Source organism: Rhinoraja longicauda, chromosome 10 (genome assembly GCF_053455715.1).
Source record: "Rhinoraja longicauda isolate Sanriku21f chromosome 10, sRhiLon1.1, whole genome shotgun sequence".
Lineage (NCBI taxonomy): Eukaryota > Metazoa > Chordata > Chondrichthyes > Rajiformes > Arhynchobatidae > Rhinoraja > Rhinoraja longicauda.
Genome location: NC_135962.1, coordinates 38,656,052 through 38,678,972, shown reverse-complemented (window position 1 = coordinate 38,678,972; position 22,921 = coordinate 38,656,052). Strand labels below are relative to the sequence as shown.

At 42.6% G+C, this 22,921-nt stretch overlaps 1 protein-coding gene across 1 annotated transcript; it reads left to right on the top strand.

Annotated features, from left to right (window-relative positions):
* Positions 1 to 4,808: 4,808 nt before the first annotated feature.
* On the top strand, positions 4,809 to 21,716 carry LOC144597387 (thioredoxin-related transmembrane protein 1-like). The gene is made up of 9 exons (XM_078406704.1): positions 4,809 to 4,996; positions 7,846 to 7,961; positions 9,308 to 9,353; positions 10,769 to 10,897; positions 12,170 to 12,215; positions 13,561 to 13,662; positions 16,511 to 16,580; positions 17,899 to 18,125; positions 18,639 to 21,716. Exons 1-8 carry the CDS (start codon positions 4,809 to 4,811, stop codon positions 18,099 to 18,101), a joined length of 900 nt encoding a protein of 299 aa, XP_078262830.1. The 3' UTR covers positions 18,102 to 18,125; positions 18,639 to 21,716.
* Positions 21,717 to 22,921: the final 1,205 nt, after the last annotated feature.

Genomic DNA, 22,921 nt, shown 5'->3' with positions numbered 1-22,921 from the left:
ATGAAGAAAAGAACCAATGTTTTCTTAGGTGAAAGTATTTTCAATTGTTAGGGCATGTTCCAAGAAGGGGAATGTCGGCGGCAGTGAATAGAGCTCCTCCCGCACCTTCGGAAAGCTCCCTAAAGTTCCGTGATCGGCTTGGGAAGTGGGACACGGCAACCTTGGTGCACGGAAGCAGAGGGGTGTCCGGCGGTGAAGACAGACATTAGTGCGTTTGCATTGGTCACGAGTGGTGGTGTTGGTGGAGGCGACTGCGGGAGGCCCTACAGCAGCCGGGTGAGCGAGTGGATCGAGCACAACCTGCGGCATCTGCACGGAGCGGTGGAGGAAGGAACCGACTGCATCGCATTGTGGAAACATAGAAAATAAGTGCATGAGGAGGCCATTGGGCCCTTCGAGCCAGCTCAATATGATCATGGCTGATCATCCAAAATTAGTACCCTCTTCCTGCTTTTTCCCCATATTCCTTGATTCCTTTAGCCCTAAGAGCTCTAACTAACTCTCTCTTGAAAACATCCAGTGAATTGGCCTCCACTGCCTTTTGTGGCAGAGAATTCCAGGGATGTAGGGATGTGCCAGGCTGATCCCTACTTCATTGAACCAGTGCCACCAGGAGGCTTAAAGTGAGAAAATAACAGATTTTACATCTCCTTGGGCCGAGATGAAAGTTGTAAAATGGTGGCAGAATGTGCGACTCTCTATGTGCTGGAGCAGAAGAGGATCAAGTGAACTAATGCACAGTATGATTTGACTGGGTAGTATGCAGAACAAACGTTTAACTGTATCTCTGCACACACCAACTAACTTTATAATTCCAAAGTGAGGTCTGTTCCAAACCTGTAGTGTCACCTGGTGTTTACGTTCCTCAGTAGCCCAAGATTAAACTCACTGAGCTGTTGTTAAAGACTTCAATCATTGTCCTAGTTCCTCTGTCCCTCTCTTCCACTCCCCCTTCCCAGTTCTCCCACTGTCTTTCTGTCTCCTACTACATCCTATCTTTGTCCCGCCCCCTCCCCTGACATCAGTCTGAAGAAGGGTTCGACCTGAAACGTCACCCATTCCTACTTTCCTAAGATGCTGCTGACCCGCTGAGTTACTCGGAGTTACATTTTGTGTCTACCGTCAATTTGAACCAGCATCTGCAGTTATTATCCTACTCATCCTATCCAAAACTTGTAAGTCATCCATCCATCCATCCACCCATCCATCCACCCGTCCATCCGTCCGTCCGTCCGTAAAACTCTCTGTCTATGTGTATGTGTAACTTTGCTGCTTCGCACAGCCAAAACGGTACACCATAGCGCCACAATTTTTGCACCACGTTACTCACCATTATCCTGGGCATAATGTCTAACTTCAAATTGAAGCTACATTTTTAAAGCTACAGACATATTAAAGTTTAAAAATTCACTTTCTAACCCATTTCCTGAAACTCCTCAGCGTATGATGTCACAAAGGGCCACGTTTGACTTTATTTGCTCCTCACTCGCCAAAACAAGATGGCCGCCGGCAGCGCAGCCGCCGGCCCACACTCAGTCGTTCTCTCTCCCCTCGCCCCTCCCCCCTTGCACCTCCCCTCCCCTCTCGCACCTCCCCTCTCCTCTCGCCTCTCACCTCGCCTCTCGCCCAGCCCCGCCCCGGCAGGGACTTGTACGTCGGCAGTCAGTGTTGAACGCACGGGCACTGGTAAGTGCCTTTCGCAGCCAACGGCTCCACAGAGTGGAGTGGGCTTGGCGCCGAGTGGGTGGAGGGGAGGGTGGGGGTAGGGGGAGGGGGGGTGGGGGTGGGGAGTGGGGGTGGGGGGGGAGGAGGGGGAGAGTGGGGGTGAGGGGAGTGGGGGTAGGGGGGAGGATGTGGAGAGTGGGGGGAGGGGATCGGTGAGAGTGGGGGTGGGGGAGGGGGGAGGGGAGAGTGGGGGTGGGGTGAGGAGGGGAGGGGGAGGAGGGGGTGGGGGAGAGGGCAGTGGGGAACAGTGGGGGTGGAGGGGAAGGGGGATAGTGCGGGGCAGAAGAGAGGGGGTGGGGAGGAGGGGAGCGTGGGGGTGGGGGAGGGGAGGGATGTGGGAGTCAGGAGAGGGGGTGGGGCAATAGGGGTGGGATGGGGGGATTGGGGGTGGGGAGGGGGGAATGGGGTGGGGGCAGGGGAGGGACAAGTGGGGGGGGGTGGGGAGGGGGAAATGGGGGTCACTGGCGGCAGGAGGGGAGGATAAGGGGAATTGAGTGGGGGGGTTGAGGGTGCTACACCAATACAGGAGAGGCTTTGAGTCCAGGGCTCACTCAGTGACAACACCCTCTCCCCTTCCCTGTTCCCCCTCTATGAGGAATGGGCCCAACGGGTCCACTTGGTCTAGTTTGATAGTAAAATGACACTGTAGCACAATTTCAATATAATTATAAAATATCTGACCCAGATGGGATTAAGGATTTAAAAAAACAAAAACTGGATTTAATATTAAATTATTGCTAACTGCAGGAAGTGCCTGATCGTATTAAACAAAAGAAAAATTCAACTTACGATTTCTGAAAATATTTATCTTCAGATGTCCTTGGAATGAATGCTCGAGATGCGCCAGGTTTCATTCTGCGATGGCAGGCTTGTACCAGGTGTGACCATGGACTTTCTGTAATTCCTTGGCAGATTAAAGTATTTCTGGCAAATGCAACTGCTTGGCTTTGAACTCTCCCAGCTGGAAGCAGAGTTTTCAGTCTTTTGGGCCAATGGATGTTAAACTAACAGCCCATAGCCCACAGCCTGCTGTCTTGCTCTTTCTGAACAAGGGAGAAATACTAAGTCTATGCCATTGACCATTGATCACCCATTCACACTAGTTCGATGTCATCCCACTTTCTCATCCACTCCCTACACGCTGCGGGCAATTTTACAGAGACCTATTAACCTACCAACCCATCATGCAATACCCACATTGACAGCACCCAAGGTCAGTGTCAAAACTGGGTCTCTGGCGCTGTCTGTGTTTAATCCCATGAATTTCTCCAACATTTTATCCTTTGTGGTTGAGGTTTTTTCATATTGGCCCTGTTATTTGAAATAAGCCCCATCTATTTCATTGAAGATATCTGGCGTTTCCACCGCAATGAAGCAAATATTGATTCATCATATCTGTTATTTGTTAATTCTTGTTATTAATTCACCAGTCATACTCAAGAGCTTCTACACCAATTTGACAGGACCTGGCTACAGTTAACTGCAAACATGCACATGCAAGCTAGTCTACATTTGCATCGTGTAAAGCCTTCAAAGGAGAAATAACAGGAGTTCTGAGTCTGCAGGGGTAAAAGCCAGGAGTAGCACATTCAAGGATCGCTGGATATCGAAGGTTATTGAGGGTTGGATAAAGAGGAGTAAGGAAACATGTGGCAATACGAGAAACTAAAGATGAGCAGGGCCCATCAGGAGAACAAGAAGTGCAGGGGGGGGGTTCTCTGTAAGGAAACCAGGAAGGCAGAGAGGTCATTAATGTCACTGGCAAACATAATTATGATGAATTGCCCCATACATATATTAAGGTCAAAAGAAGAACCAGAGAAATAGTAAAGATTGTCTGGGCCCTAAGTGAGATTATTAAATCCTCGGTGACCACAAGTGAGGCTGCTGTTGACTGGACGACAGCAGGGAAATGGCTGATATAGACGCGTGAGCCTTACATCAGTCATTAGGAAGTTATTGCAAAGAATAATGAATGGTCGGATTAATGATCAGGGTCTATACAAAGACAGCCAAGGGCAGATCCTGTCTGATCAATCTGACTGATTTACGAAGAGGTGACCATTGAGGACAGAGCAGTACATGTGGTTTACGTGGACTCACTAAGGCCTTTGACAAGAGCCTCCCACAGAGCAGAATGGTCCAAAAGATCAGGGCCCATAGGATCCAGGGGAAACTCGTCCTCAATCCCCCTACTCTACCCGATCGATTTGTCGCAGGATTTTCTACACCTCTATATGATCACCCCTCACCCTCCTGCACGCCAAGGAAAAGGCTCCCAGCCTACTCCATATATTCACCACCCTCTCACTAAAGAAATTCCTTCTCATCTCCTTTCTCAAGGGCGTCTGGTCCTAGACTCTCCCACTAGTGAACTGGATCTAAAACACTCTGGTACCGTACCAGGGATGTTAGTCCCTCACTTTACACAGGGTGCCACACATCTCCTTTCCTTTATCTGAGGACTCTCTCTTTATCAAAGATTCAAGGGGAATATTTGACTGGTTAAACCCACTGTCCAATCCCCGCCGCCATGACCTCTAGCCATCCAATTCCCACCACCATGACTCCACGTCGTCCAATTACAGTCGCCCTGACCCCACGTTGTCCAATCCCCGCCGCCCTGACCTCTTGCCGCCCAATCACAGTTGCCCTAACCCCACGTTGTCCAATCCCCGCTGCCCTGACCTCCCGCCGTCCAATCACAGTCGCCTTGACCTCTCCTGTCCAATCACAGTCGCCCTCACCCTATGTTGTCCAATCACAGTCGCCCTGACCCCACGCTGTCCAATCCCCACCGCCCTGACCCCACTGTGCCCAATCACATTCGCCCAGACTCCACATTGTCCAATCACAGTCGCCCTGACCTCTCGCCTTCCAATCCCCGCCACCTTGACCCCACGCTGTCCAATCACAGCCGCCCTGACCCCACGTTGTCCAATCACAGCCGCCCTGACCCCACGCTGTCCAAACACAGCCGCCCTGACTCCACGCTGTCCAATCACAGCCGCCCTGACCCCACGCTGTCCAATCACAGTCGTGTTGCCCCGCCCGCTGGCGCCGAGACCGTTCGCGCGCTTGACATGCGCATTGCGCATTCCGGCAAGATGGCGGCGTCGGCGGGAGCCGGGGTTTGCGGGCGGGGGGGGTTTGTGCTGATGGTGCTGTTGCTGTGGACGACAACGCCATCGTGGGCGGAACGAAGTTTGGTCAAAGTTATCACGGATCACAACTGGAGGGAGATGCTGCAGGGCGAGTGGATGGTGGAGTTGTAAGTGTGAACGTGCGGCGCCGGGACTCAGTACCGGTCCGACCACGTGACTTCCCATCCCCGACCCCCCCACCAGGTGACTGGTTGGCTATGTACCGACCACGTGACTTCCCTGGACTGACTACATCACAGGTCACCCCAGCACTGTTCACGACTGATGGGGTCAGGGATATGTGTCAGATGCTGGCAACTGGGACTAGTTTAATTGGGACATTTTTGGTAGCATGGACGAGCGCCGAGCGGCCTGTTTCTGTGCTCTGTGACTGAGGGAGCAGGACCCAGGTCGGCTATTGGCCACAAACCTACCACACCTATCAAGAACCAGAGGGCATAGGTTTAAGGTGAGAAGGGGAAAGATTTAATAGGAATCTGAGGGGCAACTTTTTCATACAGGGGGGTGATGGACATAGGGCCCTTGCAGGGCAGGTGAGGTCACGACCCCTGACCCGTAATGGTACCACGCAATGCCTTCTGGAGGACAAGCGGTGTACTGGAGGCAAGCACTATGGCTGCCAGTACAGCGGGACCGTCTTCAGTCCCAGCAGCCGATGAATTGTCAGAATTCTGCCAGCGACTCTGAAGCCAAAATCACCACTAAACTTGCAACATCACAGTCCCAACCAAAAATTTTTATGAATGGCACCACATAATTACTGTGCTTATTCACATCAGGCTGCTTAACTGTTGTTTCCCTGCGTGTCATAAATGTGCCTTGTGGCTGATACCAGTGCATGAAGTGAAGCCTCTCTGGCCACTTATGGCTGATCGGTTCTCCACTCATTCCAATACAATGATTGACATTGCAGTTTGGAAGCCGCTTTCCCTTGAGATGACGCTGTGGAGGACACGTTAGATACAAAATGCTGGAGTAACTCATCGGGACAGGAGGCATCTCTGGAGAGAGGAAATGGGTGACGTTTCGGGTCCAGATCCTTGTCGACCTGAGGTGTCACCCATTCCTTCTTTCCAGAGATGCTGCCTGTCCCGCTGAATTACTCCAGCATTTTGTGTCTATCTTTGATTTACACCAGCATCTGCAGTTCCTCCCTACACATTGTGGAGGACATGTTCTAAGCTTCCAATTCCATCCAATTTCAAAGATGGCAAGACACGAGAGGGAAAAGGTCAGACAGACTCTGGACCTGGCCGCCTTGCTCCCGGACACGCCATTTAATTATGGCGTTGTTGGGTTGTGGATATTAATTGGGACATCTATCCGGAGTCGTTGCATGTCTTGGCTGGGCTCCTTCTGGCGTCTCAGCCCAGAGTCGCTCTAGTGTATCCAGCTCTGGAAGGGCATTGGCCGCCCAGAGGGAGTGTAAACCCGAGGTATTTTCAACAGGAGCCAAAATGTTCCATGTCTTGAACTGCAGAGATAGTTGTTTGTTTTTGCGTGGAAGTTAAGCTCTCTGCTCTCTCGTGTCTCCGTTTCCACTGGCGCCGTTTCCAATGAGACGACCGCGGTGCCGATAAAGTAGTAGATAAATCATCGTGATGAGAGACGCAGTGTAAACCTGACACCTGGTGACCCACGCCACACTATAGATGGGGGGGTGGGGGGAATCTGAACGAGGAGGAGGTCTAATGAACTCTGAAGGTTCACTCTACAGTGAGTGTTCAGCGTTTCAGATGCCTGACCCGCTGAGTTACTCCACCTTTTTGTGTCTCATCTTTGGTTGAAGCCAGCATCTGCAGTTCCTTCCTGCACAAGCATTCAGCATTGTCAGTGGCACCGCTGGACTGATAAAAAGCCGGCTTGTAACGAGCAGTCATCTCATTCAACCTTCTCTGCAATCAGTTCCCGGGCACAGCCTGTTGCTAACTCCATGCATTCTTCTCCTCTCTCATCAGAGAGAGGAGGAGAACTTCTTCAAAGTAGACATACCTTGAGGAGATTTTGCAGTGGAACGGACAAAATGTGTAGGAAAGAAGTGCAGATGCTGGTTTAAATCGAAGGTAGACAAAATGCTGGAGTAACTCAGCAGGACGTATGTGGTGCATGTGTGACGAGTGTATGCCGGAGGCTTGCTTGTCCTCCAGAACACTTGAGCGACTCCATGCGTCATGCCCTTTGACCTTATGACCTCCCGTGCAAGGGCTCTATATGGAACCACCTGCCAGAGGAAGTAGTTGAGGCAGGTACAATACCAACATTTAAAAGACATCTTGACAGGTTCATGGATAGAAAAGATTTAGTGGAGTATGGGCCAAATGTGGGCAAATGGGACACGTTTAGATGGGGCATTTTGGCCAGCATGGAAGAATTTTGGAGTCGGCATTGGAAGAGATATGCGAAAGGGCCTGTTTTTGTGTTGCGTCACACTAAGTGATTTTTGTAAAGTACCTATGGTAGTGTAAAATAGATCAAATTGATACAGCATGGAAACAGGCCCTTTGGTCCACCAAGTCCACACCGACCATCAATCGGTTCTATGTTATCCCACTTTCTCATCCACTCCCTACACACAATTTACAGAAACCAATTAATCTATAGACTCGCACGTCTTTAGGATGTGGGAGGAAACAGAGCCGAAGAAGCTCACACAGTCACAGTGAGAATGAGCAAATGCCACACAGACATCACCTGGTCGGGATTGATCTTGGGAATCCAGCGCTGTGGCACCGCAGCTCTATCTGTCCGTGCCCTATTCACTCAATATCATTATGAAATAAAAATCTTGAAATGTATAGGTTAAAAGAATGAGTTAATGATAACCGTGTGTGTCTTAAAAAAAGACAAAGTGCTGGAATAACTGGGCCAGGCAGCATCCTTGGAGAATATGGGTAGGTAACCTTGGTCAGGGCCCTTCTTCCTGTGTATATTAATCTGCTCCTTATTTGATCTCTAGTTATGCCCCCTGGTGTCCAGCCTGTCAGCAACTTCAGGCAGAGTGGAATGAGTTTGCAGAGTGGAGTGATGATCTGGATGTTAATGTTGCCAAAGTGGACGTGACGGAGCAGCCAGGTATTCTATAACTTTTTATACGTTAAGAATTTTGCTGAGGGGGAATTTTGGCTGCAGTAAAGATTTAACCCCCCAGTTTAGCAAGGCTATAAAATTAGAAAGGCTGTCTCTTGTACTCTTGAGTGCAGATCTGCGTGCTTGTGTTTGGTTGGTGTGGGACGAGTAATTGGACTGCAATTTATTTGGGAAGTGTAAATTTTGATTCTGTTTGTTGCACGATTTGGCATCTCAGTGTACTTGTCACTGGTTGTTCTGTAGTTCCTCATCTGGGAATTGTTATTTTCAAGACCTTGTGTCTTTCAGTTGAAATTGCATGATAGAATTGAACATAAATCTCCAATTACTGTTGCACCCCAGTTTTTTTATGTACATTTTCTTGTGCTTCTGTTTGAGCTATGACTGTATTAATTGATTTTATCAGCTTGTCTGACACCATCAAAGATTTGTGCACATATCTCTATTTGTGCATGTGTATCTCTGACAGAATTATCCCCTTATATTTTATTGCCTTTTATTTTACCGATTATATTGTCACTATGCATTTTTTTGCACTAAACTTCATTTGCCACTTGCTTGCGGATTGCACCGTTTGAAGTCCTTAATGATTTTGAAATTGTATACCGTATGCACAAGTTTATCAAGGAAGTGATTCCTCTGTGAAGCCTGAAGAAAGGCTTGCCACTGTATGCCTTTACCATTACAAAAAAGTAGCTGTTCACCGATTCTTCTTTCAAAACCAATTTTGTATTTGTTGTCAATTACCTTTTTGTTCTCTGAATTTCAATTTTGTTGACAAACCTATTGTGTGACAGTTTATCAAGCTACTTTTGAAAATGGTCATACACAAAGCTAATTGCATTTCCCTTGCATGTTCTCCCTGTGATCATATGGGCTTCCTTGGGATGGGAGGAAAACATGGCATCCCAAAAATATGTTTGTAGGTTAATTGACCACTGTAAAATTGTTCTTCATTCATCTGGGAGCAGTTGATAAAAAAGTGGGAAGAATTTTTAAAGAAGTGTATTGTAACTGGTGTTCAAAGATATAGCATGGAAACAGGCCCTTCGGTCCACGTCCACCATTGTGTTGCTTGATGGTCAGTGTAGACCTAGGAGGTTGAAGGGTTTGTTTCCGTGCTGTATTAAATTTTCAAAGAAATCCGTGACTTCATCGTTGAAAATCAGAACTGTGAGCATTGATTACTTGACGAAATTGTGTGTTAAATGGGAAACATTATTTCTGTAGATGCAGTTCATTAGCATATTCACAAGAATTAACTTGCACATAAATTTGCTTTTAAAACTGATTTGCATTTTGGCTGTAATATATGTCCATTTTAAACACAGGTCTGAGTGGTCGATTTATTATTACAGCTCTTCCCACTATATACCAGTAAGTATAAAACTAAAATTATAAGTAGATCAAAAAAGGTTTTCTTACATGTTTGTACTGTTTTAACACTTTTCCTGTACTTTTGATGTATTGAATCTGCAGATAGATCTTGGAAGTATTTCTTCTCTGTGGTGATCTTGTGGAATAAATGAAGATTTTAGCGATGATTTCATTCCTTTCTTCCCCATCCCAACCCAACATTAGGTCTGAACTCCAAATTAATCAGATGCTCTGTCACCGTATTCAACAGGAGGTTTGAATATATTATTGGATATAGTATCGAGGGATAGGAAAGTAATGAGGTTATGCAGTGTCATAATGTTATACTACGCTTTGTCACCTCTATGTGTACAGTAGTTTAACAATGTCAGGGCCTTCAAAGCAGTTATTAATTCATACAAGAAATATGAATTGTTAAGAGAATGCTTAACCTGTGCTATTGACAAAATACCAAACTTTTTTTTAAGTCAAGTTGATATTTTGCTAACTCTCAATGAGGTAATAAACCTGGGCTCAAATGTACATTTTGTGCAGAAGCTCTGTCTGCTCTTCATTTTCTTTGCTTAATAATTCAATAGTTCAATGGTACTTTATTTGTCACATGTACCGAGGTACATTGAAATTAATTTTTGTGTACAGTTCAGTACAGGTATCACGATACACAAGTACTTAGATACATCTTGGATACGCATCTCAGATACAGTACAAGTATATTGCAATAGTACACTGAGTATGCAAAATACAAAATGATGAATGGGCACCATGTAAACCAAACACTGTAATCAGGGTCACCTTATGGTATGTAGAAACGAGGAATTGCAAATGCTGCCTTACAAAAGAAGACAAAATGCAGGAGTAATTCAGCGGGCCAGACAGCCTCTCGGAAGAACATCTCACATATTTTGGCTTTTTATCTTTGGCCCTTGCCCACCTATCTGTCTTTCAAATAACCCTCTTTACCTGTGTCAGCATATTACTCGGCAGGCTTTGTCTAGATCCCCTCCTCTCTTCAAACTTTCTCTCTCTCTTCCACTTCCTCCCCCCTCCCAATCAGTCTGAAGAAGGGTCCCGACCTGAAAACATCATCATGTTCTCCTGAGATGCTGCCTGACCCATTGACTTATTACAGCACTGTGTTTCCTCACCTTATGGTATCCTAGTTAACCTGACTGGATTGTCTTAAGGATCGAGGAATTTCAAGAATGCAGTTCAAAGTTTGGAAAGTGTAAAAGCTTTTTATAAAATAGATAAGAGATGGTTGAAGAGAAAAGGAGACCCGAAATGTCCCCTATTCCTTTTCTCGAGATATGCTGTCTGACCCGCTGAGTTACTCCAGATTTTTGTTTCTATCTTCAGTTTAAACCAGCACCTGCAGTTCCTTCCTATGCATGTCACTGAGTTGTTTCTTTTTTCAGTTGTAGGGATGGAGAGTTTAGAAAGTATCATGGTCCTAGAATGAAGAACGACTTTATTGACTTCATCGATGGAAAGAAGTGGGAAACCATTGAACCGATGTATTCATGGTTACAACCATCCTCCTTTTTGTAAGTTTAAGCATAATTCCAATACCTTGCTCTGTTTTTTCTAATAGTAATTAAAAGTTGTATTTCACCTAATTATGTTACATAAGTAGCTTCTGGTTTTCTTATTGGAAATTCGTTTGTGAAATGGTAATTAAGAATTTGGGCTCGTATTGAAATGACAATATTTGTTTCCTCTACTTATCATTTGGCTATGACAAGGATCATCGAATTAATTGATAGCTTTTGAGACTAATTGTTTCAATAAATGGAAGGGTTGATTGAATTAATGAATACTATATTGTCATATGTGATAGGTCACAGTGAATTAATAATTAACTAATTAACCTAAAGTTACTTTAAAGTTGTAATATTTTGGGAATAAAAAGCAAGTTATTTAAAAAGAACTTTTTTGAAATCCCATCTAATTTTCTATGTATATTTTGATGACCTAATTATAATCCATGTTAAGCTGTGAACGTTCACAAATAAACATGTCTAAATAAGTCATTTACATAGCTCAAAAGCACTTATCTAAGAAAATAACTTGTTTTGTCAGGTTTTGAAATTATGCCGTAAAAATTACAAATGGAATGACAATGAGCCTGAGTGTATGTTTTTTCCTTTTGTTAGAAACTTCCAAATAAGTGGTTGTTATATTGTAGAAGACAGCAAGAGTGCATTGCAGAAGGATCAGGAGGTGTTATTTACTATATTCAGTGAACAAGAGGACTAAGAGAAATGTTACCTCGAATTGAGATGTAGAAACTGTTCACAGTTCATTGGAGGAAAGATCCTTTACAAAAGAGAATACTATCCTGTGCGGTGGAGAAGGGCCTGTATGTGTTTCTGGTGGCCGCAATATAGGATATTCAGGAAGTAACGGGTGTTTTAATTGACCTTGTATATCAGATAGCTTGCTCGTTGATGGGTTCCCTAAAATTCTTTCATATTTTTCCTTTCTCTCACACGTCTGATCAGGCATTCATTGTGTAATGAAACTCGATGAGAAATTTCCTCTCAACAAGCTGATCCATTTGAAAGTTGACATTAATATTTGGAGTGATCAAATATTTTTCAAGAGTGCAGGACATCAAGTGTTTTCAAGTAGAAACTAGGATGTGCATCAGAAATCTTTTGTTGATGAAGAGCACTCCATAGATCTGCAATGCAAGTTAAAGTGTAAAATAACTCCTGTCAATACACAATGGTGTAAAGCGTAAGAGCACTTCCTTTCTAAGAACATTTAAATTCTAAATTGAACATTACTCATAGCTTGTTGTAATGTCATTGCAGAATGACCAGCATGTCAGCACTATTCCAGCTGTCTATGTGGATCCGTGTAAGTTATCATCTGATTCTATCTGTCAGTTGTTGCTCTACATAATTTCTGTTGCATTTTTGGATTTTGTTTCTTTGAAAAGCTTTGGGGTTTATGCTGGCAATGTTTAGTGTGTATCGGTGGGCAGGATGATACTGATATCAAATGCAATTTTTGGTACAGCTGAATAACAGCTTAGTTTAATTTAGAGCTTGAACTGCCTTTACATCACAATAGTGAATGAATGTTAGAAAGCCAATGGTTATTGTTCCTATCTTTTTTTTGAATTGGTTGAGATTTTAATTACCTGCTACTGGAAAAATAAAACTGCTCTTCTATAAATATGCCTTGCCTAGTCAAGATAACCAGACAACTGAGGACAAAGAAGTTGCAGATAGTCTGAACTTCCTTAAGAGTTGCTTTTCTTCAACTTATGGTGCTTTAGCAGCAAAACCATCACGCGTCACATTGCATCGAAGTTCTATACATTCCTTTTGTTTCTGTTATGCTACCAGTGTATATGTTATAGCTATTTTCTACCATGTGCCAGAACTTTTAGATAAAGGCCAATGTTCCATTAACATTTTTAAATTGTTTTTTGAATCTACACATTTGCATTTCGGCTTTTTGTTGAATGTTTATTTTTGTTCTCCGCTGTTCCTACCGTCTTGAGAATATTCTGATTTCTAATAGTTATAACTGCCTTGCATTCCTGTAATTGTAAGTGATTATGTAGTCATAATACTCAGTCCTGTAACAGTCATTACAAGTCGCGATGTGCAAACTTGGATATAAAGATTTTAATGCAAATCATCGAAATGGTGAAAAGCTTCAGTTGTAGGTCAGAACAGACTGGAAAAGGGGGCAATTGGATCAAATCAAGATACGTGGAGATGAGTTCTGTGGGTAGGTGCAGGCAGAAATAATCGGTCTGCCAGGGCAGTCCTGTCTATGAATTTTGTTGCGAGGAAATAGAAGTGGGCAGTGCAAGGCTGTGGAATGATAAGGTTGGAGGCTGTGGAGGGGTGATCACCAGAGATAATGGGTTCAGAAACAGTCTGGAAGATGATGGCCTGGTGATTGTCTGTGGGGTCATGATTAAGGGATAGGTATGAGGGGGTGTTATTTGCAATTTCATTTTTGTTCACTGTTCTCTAGCTGTGTCCATTTCGTCCCAGCAGGAAATAAATCGAGCACCAAAATGTGGTAGATTAATGCTGTTGAGTTGTGCCAACTTTTGGATTTCATATATTTGTAGCTTATTCCTGACAAAATAATACGTCTGTGTTTCCAGTGACTAACTTCATTACTGTTTTGATGGATAGTGACTGTATTTTAAATTACATTTAAAATGTTTATTTCGCAGCACTGTCATAATTACTTCACTGAAGATATTGGCATACCTGTTTGGGGATCATACACCATTTTTGCTTTGATGACTCTGGTTTCTGGTCTGGTACTTGGATTGGTAAGATTTCTAAACATGGGTTTTAGAGATTAATTCAGGACAGGCAGCATTGTGGAGCAGCAGGTAGAGCTGCAGCCTGACAGCCATAAGACAATAAGACAGGACCAGAATTAGTCCATTCAGCTCATTGAGTCTACTCTGCCATACATTCATAATTGTTCTATTTTTCGCTCTCAGCCCCATTCTCCTGCCATATCACTGTAACCTTTTACGTCCTTTCTAATCAAATACCTATCAATTTCTCCCTTAAAAATACCCAATGACTTGGCTTCCTTATCTCCATTTTAAAGGTACGTCCTTTTATTCTGAGGCTGTGTCCCCTAGTTCCATACTCTTCCATCATCAGAAACATAGTTTCCATATCTACTCTATCACCTCTGGTTACCTTTGGTGATCACCCGTCCACATTATCTGGTAGATATGAGATCCCCCTTCAACCTTCTAAACTCCTGCAAATACAGCCTTCAAATGCTCCTCATATGTTAACCCAATCATCCCAGGCATCATTCCCATAAACCACATCTGGACCTTCTCCAAAGCTAGCACACCCTTCCTCCCTTCCTTGGTTAAGGGACCCAAAATTGCTCACTGTATTATAAGCAATATCATTCTGAAGAAGGGTCTGGACCTGAAATGTCACCCATTTCTATTCTCCAGAGATGCTGCCTGTCCTGCTGAGTTACTCCATCATTTTGTGTCTATCTTCGATTTAAACCAGCATCTGCAGTTCTTTCCGACACAATATTATAAATGTGGCTTCATCAGTGCCTTAACCCTCAGCATCACATCCTTTTTTAAAATTCACATCCCATTGAAATGAATGCTAACATTGCATTTGACTTCCATACCACTGACTCAACCTGCAATTTAACCTTTTTGGGGATCCCTCAACAGCACTCCCAAGTCCCTTTGAACTTCCACTTTCTAAATCCTCTCCCCATTTAGAAAGTAGTCTATGCCTTTATTCCTTCTACTAAAGTGCAGAATTGTCCACTTTGCTACTCTGTATTCCATTTGCCACTTCGTTGTCCACTCTCCCAACTTGTCCAAGTCCTTCTGTAGCCTCCCTGCTTCCTCAACGCTACCTGTCCTTCCACCTATCTTTGTATCGTTCACTAACTTGGACACCAAGTCATCAATTCCATCATCCAAATCAACAACCCCTGCGGAACACCACTAGTCATCAGCAGCCAACCAGAAATGGCCGCCTTTATTCCCACCCTTTGTCTTCTGCCAGTCAACCAATCTATTGTCCATGCCACTATCTTGCCTCTAATACCATGTGCTCCATGAGTCTTGTTTTGCAGCCTCAGGTGTGGCACCTTATCAAAGGCCTTCTGAAAATCCAAGTGAACAACATTCGCTGACTCCTGCCTTGCTTGTTTCCTCCTTAAAAAAACTCCAATAGATTAGTCATGCAGGATATCCCCTTAACAAAACCATGCTGACTTTCGCCTATTTTATCATGCACTTCCAAGTATCCAAATTGATACATCTGCCCCCTGACTTTCTTCATTTTCTAATAGCTTGCTGGTGTCTTCAACTGTGAACACTGATGCAAAAAACCTGTTTAGTTCAGCCGCCATTTCTTTGTTCCCATTACTACTTCTCCAGCATAAATTTCCAGCAGATTAATGTCCAAAATCATATCCTTAATAATTTACACACCACAGAAGCCTGACTAACTGGCCTATAATTTCCTTCTGTCTCGCTTCCTTCTTAAACAGTGGAGTCACATTTTTGATTTTCCAGTCCTCTGATGCTTGAAAGACTAGTCCTCATGCCTGCACAATCTCTACAGCTACCTCTTTCAGAACCCTGACATGTAGTTCATCAGGTCCTGGTGACTTATCCACCTTTAGACCTTTCAGCTTTGCAAACACCTTCTCTAATAACGAATGCACTCACTTCTGTCCCCTGACTCTAGAATTTCTAGCACATTGCTAGTATTTTCAACTGTGGCGACTGACACATAAAACGTATTCAGTTCATCTGCTATTTCATTGTTCCCCATTGCCACTTCTCCAGCATTATTTTCCAGTGCTTCAATGTCCATTCTTGCCTCTTATTTACTCCTTATATATCTGTAAAGGCTTTTGGTAAGATCTTTTATATTATTGGCTAGCCTACCATCATATTTCATCTTTTCTCCCCTTATTGCTTTTTTAACTTCCCAATTCTGCTGCTTCCCACTAACCTTTGCCATTTTATATGCCTTCTCTTTTGGCTTTATGCTATCTTTGACTTCCTTTATTAGCCAAGGTGGCCTCATTCTTCTCTTGGTATGTTTCTTCCACTTTGGGGTGAAAAGATACTGTGTCTTCCGAATTATTCTCAGAAATTCCTGTCATTGCTGCTGAACTGTCTTTCGTGCTCACGTCCCCTTAAAAATCAACACCAGGGCCAGCCACCCGGGTTTGATTCTGACCTTAGTTGCTGTCTGAGTGGAGTTTGTACATTCTCCCTATGATCACATGGGTTTCCTCCAGGTGCTCTCAATTTCTCCTATATCCCAAAGACGTGTGGGTTTGTAGATTAATTGGCTTCTGCTAATTGCCCTGTGTGTGTAGATAGTGGATGTGAACAGGTGATTGATTGTCAGCGTGGACTCAGCGAGGCAAAGGGCCGGTTTCCATGTTGTATCTTTCAATCAATCAGAATAAACTCTTTTCAGATTTCACAAAGCAGATCAATGTAGGTTAAAATTGTGTTGGTAACTACAGTATAAGTAAAATTAAAATTAGTGGTTTAAGTAGTTAACATTTTGCATAGTTCATCAAAGTACAAAATTATTTTATGTCTCCTTTGGATGAAATTTATTTCAAATGAATATCTGCGTGTCTTTTAGATTCTGGTCTTTGTGGCAGACTATGTACTACCATCACGACGATACAAACATCAGCCTTATTGCTCTGAAAGTGAGTCTATTTTCCTTCTGAAAACATCCACAGACCTATAGATTTCCAGTACAATGTTGTTGTAATTAACCTAAGAAAATAAGCTGTAGTTAGTTTTCAAAAATATGATTGTCTTTCAAGTCTAATTGTCTCAGTGAAACGTGAAGTTGTTCGAGATTTTCTAATGTTAAATATATTTTAGACAGCTGATGTGTTCTCCCTAACCGTTTGAGGCCCTTATGGTCTCTATATTTTCAGTCAATTGAGCCTTCCTTCATTTTCCTAGCCACCCCTGGGCTTTTTTGTTTTTTTATCCCTACATCAACTGATCATTGAGACACAGGGAATTGCCAATGCTGGAATCTTGAGCAAAATGCAAAGTGCTGGAGGAACTCAATGGGTCAGACAGCATCTGTGAGGAAGAATGGAGTCTGAGATGTGAAGCCGGAGGGTTTCCCACCTAGTATGGAAGGAGTGGATGAGAAAGTAGGATAGCATAGAACTAGTATGAACGGGTAATCATTGGTTGATGTGGACTCGGAGGTCCGAAGGGCCTGTTTCCATTCTGATGAAAACCTTTTTTCATTGTTTAACCTGGTGGTGCCAGCAAGTGGCTGCCTCACCAACAGTCTGTCTTTTTCCTCTGTTTTGTTATTTTAAGTACATGTTAAAGAGTATGTTTTAGTGTTCCTTGGTTTGTTTTATGTGGAGGGTGGGGCTGGGGGAATCTTTTTCAATCTCTTACCTCTACGGAGATGCGATTTTTTCCGTATCGTATCTCTGTCCCCACTGCGGCCTAACATCGTCGCGCAGGCTTTTCCTCGAGACTGACCCAGTGCTTCAACCGCGGGCGTGGCGCGGACACCATCGTGGAGCTTGCGATCCCTCTGCCAGGGATCGACTGTGGAGAGCTCCAACTGCGGGCCTGTGGACTTTAACATCATGGAGGTCGCGGTCTCTGGTTAGAGACTGATTCGTGAGCTCCAAGCCACGGAGAGTTACAACCGTCCCGACGCGGGAGTTTCGACCACCCCGACGCGAGGGCTTCGAATTGCCAGCTGCGGGAGCTTCAATCGCCCCAACTGCAGATGGTTCGACAGCCCCGACCGCTGGAGAATAAAGAGGGAGAGAATTAGCCTTTATACGTTCCATAGTGATGAATGTGGGGAGCCGCTGTGGTGGATGGTTATGTTAACATTTATTTTATGTGGCTGTGTGTCTTGTTGTTTTTCACTTAGTATGATCTGTATGGTAACTCAAATTTCACTGTGCCTTAATTGGTACATGTGACAATAAACTGACCTTGAAACCTTCAATGAATTTTTCTTTTGTTTGGAAGGGAAAACGCCAGGAAGCAAGCTGTTGCCGTCGAAAGATGGACATTTGCAAGATGAGGCTAATGAAGACGATCAATGTTCTGATGAAAGGAAGAGCAGCAGTAAAAGATTGGAGAAGACTCTGGTGAACGATGATGGGGATCATTTACAGGACACCTTAAGAAAACGTACCTTGGAATACACCAGCAGAACTGATGATTCCTGATTCTAGGACAGAGTGAAGTGAAAGGTGACTAAAACTATGGTCCTTCCGAAAGACATTTAACTGTTTAGTAATGGATTTATGGAAGAAGACAATTATATTTTGTAGTACAGGGTCACCTCTGTCAGTAGCTGTGTCATATTAAATTTACTTTTGTTCTCTTGGGCTTTGTTGCAAAATTACAAAGCTTTAATATTAAACCTTGCATGCTCCTTTAAATCTTCCAAACCTCTGGGTGTATAATTAAAATGTCATTAGGTCCTTTGTACGTTTTTGGTGGAAGATGAAGCGTGGCATTTATTAAACAAGATACTGTAGCACTATCCATGACCCAGGTTCTGAAAATTCCAATATACCAAACTGTTTGCAAAACATTTGCTTGAAAATAACACGTGTGCATACAGCGGCTACTTTTCTGCAATACATTAGAAAGCAATTGTGCAGAATCCCGTAAAGGATGTTGCATTTTTGGTCTGCCAATTGTTCTTTGTTCATCTTTCCACTTGTCTTGCACTCATTTTAATATTTTTGATATCCTAGGTTTCTTGTTCCTGCTCATCCCTCATTGCCTGCACCAGAATTTCGATCTCAAGAAGTTGCTTAAATGTGGTTTTATTTAAGTCCTTTCCATAATGCAAATGTTTGTGTATCATAGTTTACCAAACTATATATTTACAAGGATATATATGTATCTAAATGTACTACAGCTCATCTAATCCTAATCGCATAATTTAGTAATCAAATGAAAATAACCATCGTGGCTTGAATTCCATACATTCTTTCTCTGCTTTCCCCCTTTCATATTAGTTTGACGGACAGGAACTCATTTTCTAAAAATATTTGATGTTGAAATGCATAGATCAAGGCAGCCTTTCCTGCGCTGGAAGTCATGATAATGGACTTTGATTTCACTATCCCCTTGGTAAAGGAGGAGAAAAATCGTGAGATTACTACCCTGGGGTAGTAAATCTGGAGAGGCTTTTTACTTGACTGTTCAGGATCAGTTATGATCGATGGCCACAAATTGTTGAAAGACTGAAGCTTGAACCTATGTGTGGAATGCTTCACTGAGTGTGCAGGGAGGATCATTTGATCTGGTAAAAAGTTTTATCGTTTAATCAGAAGGAAAGAAATGTTTAAAGACCAAATATTTCAGGTGCTAATCCCTCATTTAAAAAAAATATTCAGCTTTTCGTTTGGAGACTTTAGTTTTCAAAATACTTTGCAATGTGAGGATGATGTGCATTTTCATTTAATGGTAATGATTTATTTTATATTGAGAGAAATTAGTTTACAATGTTTTTTTGTGTACAAAAAATGTTTTTCAGTGCGGATATCCTATTTTGCATATTTATGGATTATCCTCAAAATATTCTATTTTGCATTGAAATGCTGTATTTGAATCGTGTTTGAAACTTTCAATTGTATGATAAAAATTCTGCATGCTAATGAGAGCCATTGCTATGTAGACAGGTTTTAAAAGTATAAATTACACTTCCAGTTGTATGGACCATGCACATCTGCATGATAATGTGAAATGTTGAATTTTACACTGAACCTTTGCTATTAAATGCCTGTGTATATGGCCACATCAGTTAAATATAGGTGCCAAAGATGGGTACAAGCCCTTTAATCTATTTTGTTTCCTTTTTGATGGAACTGGAATAACAAATTCTAATGCCCACTCATTACCAAGTTTGAGAACATCCAAACACATTTTGGGCTTCTAGTATTTTGAGTAGGGGTGGGGAGACTGTTTCAAAGGGAATTAAAGAAAATCTGTAAATAGTTTTGTTCTAGAGAAATTGTACATTTGTAGAGGATGCCCAACACAAAAGATGATGTTGAGTTGACTTGCCTTTTTCCTAACTAGTTTGTGTTGCGATTGTAAGTTCTTTTGTCAATAATTCATATAAAGCCCTCTCTTTCAATGATTTATTTTGCTCTGCTCTTTAAATCTGAATGTAATTGATTGTACAACTATGAATACAAATTATTTCTTAATTACTGTGGGAAAATTGTAGTGCCTCATTGTCCTGGAAAATCTACTGGCACAATGTGTATTTTTAATCCAATTTAAATTATAAAATATTATGACATGCCCAAGCCCCTTTGGTGAGGTCTAAACACGATAACATTTGCAACCATGTGGTCCAAAATAATTTACCGTGATGAAGTTCGCAAAATGGGCCTTTGTTTGGCCTGGCAAGAATAACTTCTGAAAAGTTGTGTCCCTTCTTGAAGAAAAATGCAGATACGTTAGAATCTGTGGGTCATTCACTTTCAAAATCCAAACCTAAATACCAGACCAAACTCATAAGTATTGGCTGTTGAATAGCCTGCCCTCTGTATCCTCAGTGAGATAGAGAGTGCTGATGTTGTGACATTAGCTACTGCCACAGCTGCTGTGTTGAATAATGAACTTGGAGGCTTTGCGTATTGAGGTCATCAGAAGGAACTACATTTACTGTTAACGCATATTGTTTGGGCTAAATATACAAGTTAAATCTAAAGTGTGAAAGTAAAAATGACCGTGACATTTTTTTTGCCTTAACATATTATAACATCTATAATATGCTTCGTGGTCTTCACAATTTATTTTGAGACTCTGGCCAGTTTCACGTGCTATGCTGTATACTGCTTCTGCAGCCTGTCCTTTAAGTTCCAGGAACAGTTATGCGATACATACTTTGCCCATAGTTTTATGGAAGGAAATGTGGACTCTTCCTCAGTTCAGTGTTTAACTTTTCTCATAAACGCCTTGCAAATCCTGGTCTACCGTGAATCGGTCGGTTTTCTCGGGGAGAACTGACCAATGCTTCCAGTCAAGATCTTCGGTCAGAATCGGAACAAAGTATTTTGAAACTTGGAACAGAATACGGGAGAATAGAGCTGCAAGCATTCTTTGACAAGATGATAATTGGGAAAATGAATTTAAAATCATTTCAAGGGCTATTAAACAGACAATTGGAAGCAGGGTTGGAGAAATAAAACATATTTTGCAAATGCATGAAAAGCTAGAGGGGATTAGATGAGGAAAAAAACAAACTGGCAGAATGGAATATGCTGCACATTTCGGGGTCTTCAGAAAATAATTGGTCAACTGCATCCAGTTGAAAATCAAATGGGAAGTTAATAACCACATTCAATATTAAAGCAGGAGGGCTGCAAAAGCCCAAGGAGGAAGATAGCAAACTGTTTCTCTTGAATGCAACTTGCTGGGCAGCAGTTAATTTGTAATATTTTGTATGAGAGCAGAGTTGAAGTGTTTAAAAATTGGTCATCTGTACTGTGTTTAGTTTCCCAAAATTCCACAACACTGTACCAAAGCTCGTGTTTGTATAATTTAAAGTGCAGGTAAATAGGTAAGTGCAGGTAAATGTCTCATTAATTACCGATTTGTTGGTTGCTAAAAAATATTTTTCCACTTGTTCTGATGTACCCTATCATTTTTAGTCTTTTGGAATCTGCTTGATATTGCAATGTGCAGATATCTCTCTAGATGGCACTGGAGTGTTGCATTGACAAACTTGGTGTAAAGTCAGTTAGAAATTCTCACTACAAATATGAGAATTTCACATGGTTCTAAACAGCATTGTATGTATCTTCAATAAACAATTTGTGCTTTACTAAATATTTCTGGCATTTTTGTGACAATTACACTTATAGCCGTACTGTTTTGATTGTAAATACATCTAAATATTTCTATCTGGAATAGTTCACTAAAGATTTGCATTTCATAAATGTTGAATATTTTCATTTCTCACGGACGTATAATTAGAACCCGTGCTCCAACTTTACTGGAGTCATAGAGATGTACACAAAGGAACAGACCCATTGGCCCGCCTTATCCATGCTAACCAAGCTGACATACTGAGCAAGTCCTATTTGTCTGCATTTGGTCCATAGACTACTAAATCCTTCCTATCCATATAGGTCAAATTTTCCTTAAAAAAATTGTAATTGTATCCACTTCTATAATTTCCCCTGGCAGCTCATGCCAGATACAGCCTATGTTCTGAGTGATGAAATTGCCCCTGAGACCACTTAAATCTCTCTACTCTCACATTATGCCGACGTCCTCTGATTTTAGAATCCTCTACCCTGGGGAAAAAAAAGAATGTGAGCATTCACTTTATCCATCCCCCTCATGATCTTGTGCAGTTCATTAAGGTCACCCTTTAGCCTCCTATGCCGAACACACACACTGATTGCCTGACTCACCACTTTTTGGGAACCATGCACTTACCAGATCTCTGTTATACAATAGAAACAAGGAACTGCAGATGCTGGTTAATGCACAAAAGGACACAAAGTACTGAAGTAACTCAGCAATTCAGGGAGTGTCTCTGGAGAACTTGGATAGAACTCTAGGGAACCTGTTTTGAGTTGGGACCTTCTTTAGATTGAAGAAGGGCCTCAACCCAAAAAGGGTTCTCCAGAGTTTTAACTGTTCTCCAGAAGTGCTGCCTGACCTGCTGAGTTACTCTAGCCCTTTGTGTCCTTTTGGCTCTGTTACACAACGCTCTCCAGAAAATGGATCACCTTCCACTTAATTCCATTTGCTATTCCTAGGCTAATTTTCCCAACTGATCTAGATCTTCTTCTAAACTTAGATATCCTTCCTCACTGTCCACCAATATTGGTGTAATCTGCAAATTTACTGACTTAACTAACGTCCAAATCATTAATGTACACACCAAACAACAGTGGACCCAGCACTGACTACTGCAGTACATAAATGATCACAGTCCTCCAATCAGAGAAACAGTCCTCCACAACAACCCTTTGACTCTCCTCCAAGCCAATTTTGAATCCAGTTG